The 12,673-nt window shown below is 35.0% G+C and overlaps 1 protein-coding gene across 1 annotated transcript in view; it reads right to left on the reverse strand.

The window, feature by feature from the left end:
• Positions 1-12,673, reverse strand: part of LOC145293267 (GPI-anchor transamidase component PIGT-like) — a 120,118-nt gene that overhangs the window by 29,562 nt on the left and 77,883 nt on the right. Inside the window, exons 2-5 of the mRNA XM_080139865.1 lie at positions 9,516-9,693; positions 5,608-5,845; positions 4,865-4,951; positions 3,349-3,436 (exon numbers count right to left, since the gene is read on the reverse strand). Coding sequence (XP_079995991.1) covers positions 3,349-3,436; positions 4,865-4,951; positions 5,608-5,845; positions 9,516-9,693 — 591 coding nt within the window. The remainder of the gene's footprint in view (positions 1-3,348; positions 3,437-4,864; positions 4,952-5,607; positions 5,846-9,515; positions 9,694-12,673) is intronic.

Here is a 12,673-nt window from a genome sequence, read left to right on the forward strand (position 1 = left end):
TATAGCAATTCTCATAAAAATAATAATAGAACCATAGCGCTGAAAAAATTTTTTGAAATTGTAAGGAAAACCATGGTTTATCTGACTAGTGCGGGTGTGGTGTTCATTCGCTTAAGGAAAAAATAATAAAAAGAAAGCTAAGATGGATTTTTTTTGGGACTTGATGATCATGTGTGAGTAACGCAAACTCTATGCAAATTAGTTTATGCAAGATGCATAAAAGAAGCAGGAAAAGGAAGAACTGGCGAGTTGAAAGATGGCGTGTTATGTGAACGGATGTGTGTATTATCGGGATTATTGAAACTGACTCAAAAGATTGTAGGCGGGACAGAACACAATTTTAAAATTCCACTGAAATCAATTTTAAAACTAGAAGCTATTTCATCTTTATATTACATTTCGGTGATGGAGGGCAAGATTTTTTATGTCCAGTTGATTCCGGAGTTTAGTGGTGCTACAGCTGCTATGCCCATTGAGCGGATCAAAAATATGGAACTTGTGTATGAGCTTTGCACTATGAAAAATATCGAACGCAAGCTGCTATTGAGTTTGCAAGGTGGATCTCTGGCCGTATACAGGCAACTTAGTACGGAGCAGAAAGCAGATGCAGAACAGATCAAGCAGGCTTTTATAACCACGTACGCTACCAATACATTTAATGCACATGACCAATTTGTCACTCGACAACTTTGCCCTGATGAGACGGTCTACATGTTTTTTGCCGAGCTGTGCCGTCTGGCCCGGTTAGTTAGGGAACCATTGCTCAAATGTTTGTTAATGTGCGCATTCGTTTCTGGACTACTGCAACATGTTAGACATATATTACGTGCTTCATCCAGGATGCAAACAATGAGTGCAGAACAACTGTTGACCCAATGAAAGCCCTGCAGAATTGATTGCCGCCACCTCTGCCGAGGAACACCTTCAGAGTCAGAAGTGCGCAATAGCAGTAGAAAATTTGCTTGCGACAGGTATGGTGGTACCAACCACTTGGCAAAGGACTGCTTACAGAATTGCCAAGAGAGGCCAGACAGTCAGATGTGCATCATGAGATACGTCGCTTCAGATGCAGTGGCCTTCGACATATAGCATGGCAGTACCAGGGAAACACCAAAGGAGAGGAGGCATTAGCATTAGTTTCCTCCCCGACCAACTGAACATTAAGAAGCTTCCCTCGATGAAAGTATGTGTAGATGGATAAGAGTGCACGGCGTTGATAGATTCCAGATGTTTGCAGACTCTAGTGAGTAAAGCTATGTGTCGCTTTTTTGGGAAGTCAGCAGGAATACTAACAACTGATGAAAGAACATTGAATTGCCGAGGATACGGCAGAATAAATGTAGACGTTGGGCAAGTTCCAGCTGTCAACATTGAGGCATTGGTCATGGATAAACATCTGTTGTGCTTTGATCTACGGTTGGGGATTGATGCAATCAAGAAACTCCGAGTTTATTTCACAGAATCAGGTGAAGCACGTTTCGGAAGCCTAAACAGATGTGCTGCCATGTCGATCGACGAGCTGAACTTTAGCATGACTTATGATCACAGTAACAAAGTATGGACTGCATCGTGGAAATGGGCAAACGGTCTCCCAGTGAACTGAGTGACAGTGTGCAAGAATACACAGTGCCTTGTCATGCCAGGGATGCTTATGAGAACAAGATCCAACAGTGGCAGCAGAATGGATAGTTAATGCAATATTCAGAAGAAGAACTTGATCCACCCAACGTCAATGGTGATCATGCAGGAGCAGAAGCAAAAGGTGCATCCGGTGCTTGACTACTGGGAATTGAACGAGTTTGTAGATGCTTTCACTGCAATACAGACGTGTGCGCACAGAAACTAAGAGAGTAGCAGCGACAAGGAGTCAATGTGTCGCTTCTGGATCTGCAAAATGCATATCTTCAAATCCATGTCAACAAGGTGCTAGGATCCAAGGGTAGTATCTGTTCTGTCTAAGGATGGTATAATGATATTGTGGGGTTTCCATTCACGCCGGGCGTCCATACAATGGAAATATGTCACAGACTCCTATAAGGATATTGGAGATAAACCGTAATAACCAGATATATCTGGCACTACATTAACCAGCTTACTTGGGTAAATATTTTTATAGTTTAAACAAAAGGGCTACAATAATTAATGCTGAACATCCACAGAATGCCCAGCAGTAATATATTACATATGAAAGATGCTGCTGTGGAATTTTCACAGGTTCCACTAGTAAACAAGAAATGTGATTGCCTCCACCTGGATTCGAATCAATATTTAATTTTACAGTTGAATGCTGTGTCAGCTGCACCATGATGGTAAGATTTAAAAATTGTTTCACTGATATTTGTAGGGAGTCGTTCTTGACTGCTACAGAATAAGCAGTAGTAATATTCGTTGGTCAAACTCTTTCTCTCTCGCTTTCTCTCTGCTTGTGCCTGAAAAGCAGTTCTAACAGTTGCTTGTTAGTAAGTGTTAAAAAGAAAATGTTAATTGATTGACACACCATGTAGTTAATATTATTGTTATTTGCCACATTGGCTCAATTTGTTCTTGTCTGTATATTAATATTATTGTCCTATATTAAAAAACAAAAAGAAAAAAAAGTCTGTCCATACCTGTGACGAAACGAAAATATCACATTCCAAAAATCATGTAAACTGATCAAATAGTTTTATTTTTATAATGAAAATCATGTTTAAGCAATTAATGGGAATTCATAGGCATTACGTCATAAATATTGCAAGTTTTGAATTGTAGAGTTATGTCCCTAATTTTTTTTTTAGATATAGTTTTTAAAATAGCAGCCAAAACAATCATTCCTTTGATACTCATAAAATTTGATTTTTTTTATTTAAAAATAAAAATACTTGATTAATTTATGTGATTTTTGGAATATGATATTTTTTATTTCGTTATGGGTATGTACATCATAGAGATTTTTCTTTATTTTTGTTTTTTAATATAGAGGAATTCTGGAACAGAAACTCAATTGGCTAGTCTGACATATTTACAGACGGAGGTTGTGAACTCAAGGCATGATTATTTTTACTCTAATTTTGTCAAAAATTGAACTTGCATATTTCTAATTACAATATTAAACAAATTGTATAGTAATAGTTTTATTTTTCTGTAATAAAATGAAAATTAAAATCTGAGGGTCAGTTGGCAGGGGGAGACCATAGAAATTATGAAAGGGAATGATAAAGGTAGATTTGAGAGACAGAGGGATAGATTGGTTAGTTTGAAAGTCAATTTCTGAAAGCCGTCCAACACATGCCAGTATATAAAACAGGTGTTATACTCATGATGATGATGATGAAGAAGAAATAATAAATTAAGATTTATTTAACTTACTTTGGTATGCATCGTTTTTCAAAGTAGAGTCAAATACGACAGCAAGCGACTGTGTTAATTCAATAGAAGGCTTCGTACAAGCTTCATCCTACAATTAAAAAAAAAAAAATGACTACTTATTCTTTTTTTAAAAAAAAAGTCATAATAACCAGAAAAATAATGTCTACGGCTCCATCCTTTTATTATAATTTGTATGAATTCAGATAAAACATTACACATGGTCCGTGGTATTAATAGTCCATATCTGGCCTGGAACGTGGTAGTGCTTTTTCAGCACGACTGGTCAGATTGAAATCAAAGCCTGAAGAGAAAGGTTGAGAGTTTGTCACAATCTCAAGAAATCTATTAGTTATCATTCCTTATGAATACTACACATTTTTTTTTTTATTTTATAGTAATCACTCCAGACAATCAAAGTATCAAATATTACACATTAATATATTGTAAGAAGAATCAATTTCTAAGCTTAACCCTTAAATCATGCACATGCAATAATTATTTCTAACAGTAATATTTACCTTCATTTATATCTATGAATTTTTCGGTAATACACAATGCGTAAAAAAATTTAAAAGCTCACCATCCCATTTTAGGGTGGTAGGTTGAGGTAAGAAAGAACACTCTACATCAGACTGAAGCAGTTTATTTCCATACCGAGAATACTATTTAACCTGTACATGGGATGCTGACAGGTAGCATCAACTCCAGGTTAGATTGTACATGGGAGTAATGGTAACTTACTCCGGACAATCAAAGTATTGAATTGATGGAGACCACTAGACCAATGAGTGAAACGAGTTGAAACAAACGAAGCAGGGAATTGATTAGACAATTCTGAGAGAAACATGCCATAATAGTATTTACGAAAAAACTGAAATTAGCAACATCACATATGTGGTTGCAGGGTAGAAGAAAGTATGCAACCCAATCAAATTGCAGATGCATCTCTGCACCTTATCAAGAAACCTCAAATGAAATAAGAGATTCATCAGCCCAATTATGATAACAGTACTCTTTACATGGTCTGATAAAAGAATTGTAAGGCTCTCAAATTAAAGCCCCATCTCTTGCTGTACTTTAATCTCATAAGCAGGACCTATAGTTATTACTAGGTCTGTTTAAAATTTTTAATGGATTCAATTAGATCACTCTGCATTCTTGGCTCAAATGTGCTGCACTACCAAATATTACCAATTTCTCATTAAAACCCTTCATTTAACTACTAACTTACTTTCTCTGCAACCTATGATAAGCTTTTTGGGCCCATCATTTCCACATAAGGTTAGAAGACATAAAATATATATTAGCAATATACAGATCAAATTTTTTAAAAGTATTTCAGATATATTTTGAAGGTCTCAATTAAGTCACTCCTCCTTCTCTCTGATAAAGTAATTAAACTTAAGGATCGGAGACACATAGTTTGCATCTTCATCGTCGGATTATTATGGACCTTTGTTTTACAAGAGATAAAATAATGTTCTGACATGAATAAAAGGTAGAGGAAAAATCTCACCTCACAAACTGGCCGTAGATGAACACTCAACGAATGATAGGCCGTATCATACAATTTCATGGCATTAAAAAGCGATGCTAAGCCCACCTGCAAATTAATGCAAAAGTAATATATTTTTTAATAAAAAAGTCAAAGAAAGAGATAAATAGATAGCAAGAGATGCATAGATAGAGAGAGAGATATGAGATTATATATATATATATATATGTATATATGTGTGTGTTCCAATAAGATTAGGTAGTTGCTGTAGGAAATCTCAAGTATAAGAGCTTAATGCAAAGCAGAGCATAGATAAGGGTAAACAGAAAAAAATCCAACACAAACTTAGTCTAATCGCATTATAAATATATTTCAATCCAGTGTAGGCCTTATCAGATGAGACGAACTAGTCAGGCGTGTCGCTGACTTTTAATTTGAAATCAATTTATAAAATTGGACTAAGTTGAAAAGTTAATCAACCAAGAACCGCATCACTCTCTATAAAAGCATAGAGGATATCAACGGATACACACTTGAGAGTCAAAACAATGAAAGGAATATGCTGTTGTCATAACCCTAGTCATAATTAGTTAAGTCAGTCTATCTTGAATCCTAAAATTGTGGTTTACATGACAACAAAAGCATTTTTTTTTAAGTGATTGTATGAATAACATAACACTTCATCAAACAAAAATTTATTCTCTCTACCCCTCCCTCCCTCCCTCCCAATGCATTACAATAAGACACAAACAAATTCCACGAACCTTCGAGTCACAAGGCAACAATTTTTTCCAAGGTGTCAGATTCTCCGTACACACCACTTCCCGGGGCAGAGCAGAATAGCGCAGTAGTTTCACATCCTTAGCAAACCCTTCCCCTTGCAATCCGTGAGGTCTAAATGACCAGTTTGGGTTCACAGTTGACTTGGCATCCATGAAATTCAAAGACGCGCAAAAAAGGCCCGACAACGCATTCACCAACTCTGACCAACTCTGTTTCACACTGGCAATACAAAAAAGAAAAAAATAAATTCAAGACAAAACCGCATATAAATCGGGTAAAGGATTTTCTTTAATAAAACATGTGCTTCTTCACAATTACATTGCCATGTTTATTTATTATCTCTCTGCATGAATACGTGTGTGTGTGTGTGTGTGTGTGTGTGTGTGTGTGTGCATTCAATGTTATTACTAACCAGCAGAGCATTACCACTATGAACCAAAGGAAGAGACTATCTGGTATGTGCATGCAATGTGAAGATGTGGTAGTGAGGGTTGGGGACATGCGTTGCATGGAGAGAAATGATATGAGAATGGTACAACATATATATGTAATGCAAGTCTTACAAACAGTCTTAGATCTATGAACTCTGAGGAAAATGAAATCTGGTCAGTATAATGAGATGTATGCAAAACAGGACATTTTGTTGGTATGGTCACATTGAAAAAAATGGATAAAGTTCTTTGGTTAGTAATTGTAGAACAGAGAAGGTATAGGATCAGTTGGTAGGGCAAAGCAAAAAAAAAACATGGGCAGAATTGATATGGATGGATTTAAGAGAAAGCGAGATACTTGGCCAGAGATGAATTAGTTTGGAAGGCAATTTTTAGTTCGTTTTACGACATATCAATCTCTTTTTTTTTTTGGTTATTTAATATGCTTTGATGTGTGCTTAATGTGCTGTTAAGCGACGTTGAACCTAGTCATTACTAAATGGGTGATCATTTGGGACCTCCAGGTGCTGTATGTGCTCTCCGCTTATACTCGGCATTGTTTCGTCCTGGACTTCTCCTTGCCACTGGACTTAAACAGTGTCGATTCAGGAGAGGTGTGGTTGGAGAGTGCGCAACCCTTGCCTCACAATGACATGTCCAGCTGCCTCTACAGGGGGTATACATTGCCTTTCAAGACTGAACGGAGGCATCAAATTATCAAAATTTGCAAAAAAAAAAAAAAAAAGGTTTTATGCTTCAAGTTTTTCATATATTCATATTCATGGTTGTTCGTTTTGGTTGTTTTGTAGAGAAAAAGTGTTGATTTGTTTTTTACTTTGCTGAACATGTTTGAGTTTTGCAAAGGGAAATAGAAAAAAAACAGTACCATCAAGGTTTGGTTGGTTGGTTGGTTGGTTGGTTTACGGCATAACAACCCTTTTCAGGTTATTTAATGCCGAATCCAGTTATTTTGAAGAAAATTTTCTTTTCTTTTTTTTTTTTCAAGTCGGTTTCTATTGTTGGGACCCTAACAGGTACTACCACTCCGGGTCAGAGTGGATTTGGGAGCAATGGCAATTAAAGGATAGCTCCACACTCCCCAAAGTCCGTAAGCTGGACCTCACCATTGGATATAGTTTAAAGTCATATCAAGGACCTCAAGGTTTGGTGCATTTAACTTAGGAAGCAGATATCTTCAGACAGTCTGATCCGGTAACATGAGAAGCAATTATTAAAAGTAATCCAACACATGCCAATATGTAAAACAGACGTTAATCCAAATATGATAATGAGGATAAACAAATCTTATTATTTAGTTCTAAACACAAAATTAAAATGTGGAGAGTGTGGAGTCTACTTCCAGGTTTACTGTGACTTAGACTCATCCTACCTGTCAAGGTCCGATCTAAAAGTTGTGGATTATTTATAAAATGTATAAAATTTATTAGATGCTGGTGATGGCTGCGGACATGCTATTGCCATTGTTATTTGGGAAAGGTTCAGGAAGCCTCCTCCAATCCTTTTTAAATTTAAGTAAAACATGGGCCCCAAACACTTCTAATTTTTTTTTTTTTTACTAGGAGGTCACTGCTAGTAAAAAAAGGCCACTCAAGGATTAAACATCTCAGTGGGGATCAGTAATGGTGGAAATTGGGTAGGATTTGAGTATTTAAGAGGACAACTGAATAAGAACTTGTTTACATTGGACTTAAAAACAACCATGTTGTAATCAACTGGTAAGCAGTCCCACGGTACTGTGTTCTACCAATGTATAGTTCTAAGAAAGAAACAGAATAGAATTTTCATTTAGTTTTAGGTACAGATAGTAAGGAAAATTGTTTAGTGGTTATAGCCAGACGAGTGTTTTTTTTTTTTTTTTGCAAACGTTATACAGAGGGGAGGGGGGCATCTGTAACAGGTTTGGCATAATGATCATGCCATAATCGGGCAGATGTGTGGCTGCAAACAGGAGGAAAGGATCTCTTTAATCATGCTTCATTAGAAACTTGCTATTAGTACGATTACAAATGCTTTATGTACTTAACGTCTCAGGTTGTTTGACCATGATGTGCCGCCTCTTGCATCCATTTCATAACACACTTGGATATCCTAAGCACTAGGGAACAAAGGTTCATCAGGCCTCTACTACAGGCAAAGGCATTTCTGCAATTTTTCCTGAGTTCACATTAATCAGGAACCATATTATCATCTTTGTGATTTCAATTATGAGATGGTTAAGTGAACTACCTTTTTAACTATAAATGCCAGTCTCTGCTGGTTAGAACCAACGATATTATAAAATTTAGTTGATTTAAAAAATTAAAAAATAATGGAAATTTCTGATGAGTAGAAAATGGAACTTGGGTTTACTTTCTGCTGCTTCATACCTCTTGCTTTTTTTCATTTTGTCCTTTAGTTCTCACATTCCATGAACGATGTTTCTGATAAAGGGGAAAGAATTGCTATTTTCTAGGTCAGAATATATCCATCTCTAACACTTATCATTGGCTAGTTTTTTATCTTGAAGTAGTTTTTTTTTAATGCCTTACATCAAGTGGCTTCATGCTTTGCCTGAAGTGATTTCCATAAAAAAATGTTAGACTTAGGTAAATCAGGCTTGAATGCATAATTTTAATGCATACAACACTACACTGGAATATATATATATATATATATATATATATATATATATATATATATATTTCATGGAAATCACCCCAGACAATGCATGAAGCCACTTAATGTAAGGAGCAACAAAAATGAAAGATGAAAATCACAAAGACAGTTGATGTCTATTGACCTTAGTTTTAGAAAGACAAAGAATATATAGGTAGGATAAAAACAATCAGCAGAAATAGAGTTCCACAATCTTGCAATTCTTGGAAAGAAACTACTGAAATAGGAAGCCGTATTACGATGAGGTATTAAAATAGCGAATTGATGGAGACCACTAGATCAATGAGTAAAACAAGCTGAAACAAAGGAAGCAGGGAATGGATCAGACAATTCCAAAAGATACGTGCAACTAGGGGACAATTTGTGAAATTAATATTTCCTAGAAATTTCTTCCTTCTGAGGAAGCCAGCTCAAACTGGCAGGGTGAATATTGCACAAGATATCAAATACAAATCAGGAACAAAATGTTGCCGGGTGTTACTCTCTCCAAAGTCCAGGACACTCAGCACACTTTAAATATGAAAAGGAAGAGGAGGAAAAAGAAAACATTAATCTATAAATAATTAAAGATATAAAGAATGTTTACCAAAATAATCAAATTTGGCATTAAACGATCCCCCTTCCCCCAAATGGATTGATATGTTGTCAAATAAATAAATAAATAAATAAATTTTTAAAAATTGAAAAAAAAGAAAGAAAAGAAACCTTGCTATGTGAAAATTCAATAATGAACATTAGCAGGTTGGTAGATAGCTGGAAGGAGATTTAATGAAAATGCTTACCTGGAAACAATAGGCAGGAACCAAACCCAGAGCTCAGCTCCAGGTGGAGCATCATGGATTGGATAGCCCCACTTGTCATGTCTCCATATACCCTGCGTGAGAGAAAGGTGGAGTTCCTGCACATCGTAGGTCGATACGATATCACCCAGTGACTTTGGAAACAGCCGGTATTGATTGACTGTAAAGAACAACGATATAGATTAGTTTGTTGGGCACATCTTAGTTTAATTAATTACCACATTTCAACTTTTTATGTAAAAACAAAACTATATAGACATACACACATACATCTATATATCTATAAAAGTGAGAACGTGTGTGTGGACAATTCTCAACCTATATACTCAACGAATTTTTGATCTAGACTTGAAATTTAGTATATAGGGTATTCAGATATGTGGAAAACTTTTTAATCTGTTTTCATCTGGAAAAAAGGCTGCTAAGGAGTCAAAAGTGAAAAATTTGTACAGAGGGTGTGGGGGGTCATCGGTTTTTATTTGTTTATTTAGCTATTTAACACATGCGCATGCGTGAATCATTTCTTTATGTTAAGTAGGTTTGTAAACACTTTTTTACGAATTGTATCAAGCTGGCCTAATGGTTATCATATTTGACTCACTGTCTTAATAATCCCACTAAATTTACAGATTTGATATATGGGGGAGGATATGTATATATGTGTGTCAACTATTCAAGCCAAGCTACTCACCAACTCAAAGCTTAAACAACACCCTCTCATATCCACGTTAAAAAAAAGATAAATATATCAATATATTTACAAAAGTGAGAATGTGTGCGTGTGAGGACACTTCTCAAGCTATATACTCAATGAATTTTTGATCTACACATTTGAAATTCGACATATAGGATATTCAGACATGTAGAAAATTTTTTTAATCGATTTTCATCTGGAAAAAAGGGTTGCTAAGGGGTGAAAATTGAAAAATTGGGATGTGGGGGTGATTGGATTTTTATCTGTTTGCTAAATATTTCATGACTGCACATGTATGGATAGTTCACATTACAGATTATTTATGTTAAGAATAAGTATGTTTGAAAACACTTTTTAAAGATCGTGTCATGCTGGTCTAATGGTTATTGTACTTGACTCACTGTTTTAAGGTTTTAGTTTCTTCTTTATTTTTCTTTCTTTTTTTTTTTTTGCTTACAAAGAGTGAATAGTTTAGGGAAAAAAAACATAACACTCGCATACAAATGTCTCAGTTTCTGTATGAATTAAAATATAATATTTATGCATATTTTACCAGGCCAGGCAATGTCGGGCGGCCTGCTAGTATATATATATATATATATATATATATATATATATATATATATATATATAGTGTAAAGAACCTTTGAGTGAAAAAAAAAAAGTGCAAAAATAAAAATAAAGAATTCAGTTTAAATTCCCGAAAAAAAAAAAAAAAAAAAAAAATTTAACCTTTCGCAGACTTAGCACTTGCATAAGCCGACTTTTTTTTTAAAAGTCTACAATTACAAAACAGAATTCAACTATGTAAGGATGAAAAAAATAAAACCTAACTACAATTATCAAATAGAAAACAGGAATCATCAGTTGCCTGTCCTGTAGCTTTTTCGAAGATTTAAAAACAGGACAGCTGTCAAATACATGGCTCTCCATTGGAAACTACCACTTCCCCAAATAAAAAAATGTAGATACAATACGGTTACTATTTATACTAATCAATAAAAAAAAAAATGAATTATTAATAATATATTGAAGTAAACTTAATAATATTAATAAGATTATAAGATCTATTCTGCGACGCATATAAATTTTATGAGAATAAAAATGCATAAAAGCATAAGTACCTTTGGTACCAGACAGGTAAATAGATAAGAGAAAGGACACCTAGCCATACAAAAAAAAAAAAAAAAAACGCTATATATGTGTGTGTGTGTGTGTGTGTGTGTGTGTGTGTTACAGAAAATTACAACAACTTCTAAAGAAGACAGATTAATAAAGGTTGAAGAGAGTCTGACAGACGACCATTTCCAGGTCCCCTTCGTTTGGAATTAAAACTGACGGTACCAACGTTGTTCTGATCTCCTGTAACACACACACACACACACACAAATCTTATGCTTTGATTTTTTTAAATTTTTCTTATAATCGAGTACTCTGATAAGGTTCTCTCCCACTAAATTTACAGATTTTATGGGGAGGGGGGGCATATGTGTGTGTGTCAACTATTCCGGCCAAGCTACTAACAAACTCAAAGCTTAAACAGCACCCTCTCATTGGCTATACCTTCTTCTCTTACCACCCCCTCCACCGAACATACACACCCTCTTCATTACACTGATGAAGACCAGACCATAGACGTTTCGTACTCCTACACGTCATCAAATAAAAAAAGAATAGAGAAAAGATATAAACCTACACATTTTTCGTATACATTTTTTATACTTACACACACACATGTATATATATATATATATATATATATATATATATATATATATATGCACACACTGACTCACCTGTCATTGTGTTGAATATTAAATTACCTGTGTGTGACTAATTAACTGATCATTCAAATTATGCGATATATATTCTAAGCAACACAGTGAGTGTCATGAACACATTATTATATTGCAAACCTCACCATTTAGGCAATGTGACCCCAAAACATGCACCCCATAAAAAAAAAAAGATTATCCAAGATAAAGAATGCTCTATTACATATTGCGACATTCTCCAATCACCTGTGATTTACAAACTTCAGTGGTTTCAGCTGGGTCTGCGATATGTTGAGGTAGTCTTCAAGCCGTGTAGGAGAGTTTTTGAACAAGTAGTATAAACTTGGCAAGAATAACCGAATCTCCCATCCTGTGGCAATGGCCTCACTTTTGAAAGAGTTGTGAATAATGTGATGGCTGTATGATCCAATGTTGATTTACTTTTAAATTTTGAATTTCCGGTATTGTGGATATAAGAGTTATATCCCTTTATCAGAAAACTACCCAATGTTATTAGGGCTGTGACAAGAAAATAATCTTATCATTGTTTTGACTCTTGAGTATATATCAAACAGTTAATCAATTGAGAACCCCATCACTATCTAAAAACATATAAGATATTAACTGATATATACTCAAGGGTCAAAATAATGAAAAGAATATTCTCTTGT

The sequence above is a fragment of the Euprymna scolopes genome, chromosome 2 (genome assembly GCF_053919585.1).
Source record: "Euprymna scolopes isolate OS-2025 chromosome 2, ASM5391958v1, whole genome shotgun sequence".
Taxonomy (NCBI): domain Eukaryota; kingdom Metazoa; phylum Mollusca; class Cephalopoda; order Sepiida; family Sepiolidae; genus Euprymna; species Euprymna scolopes.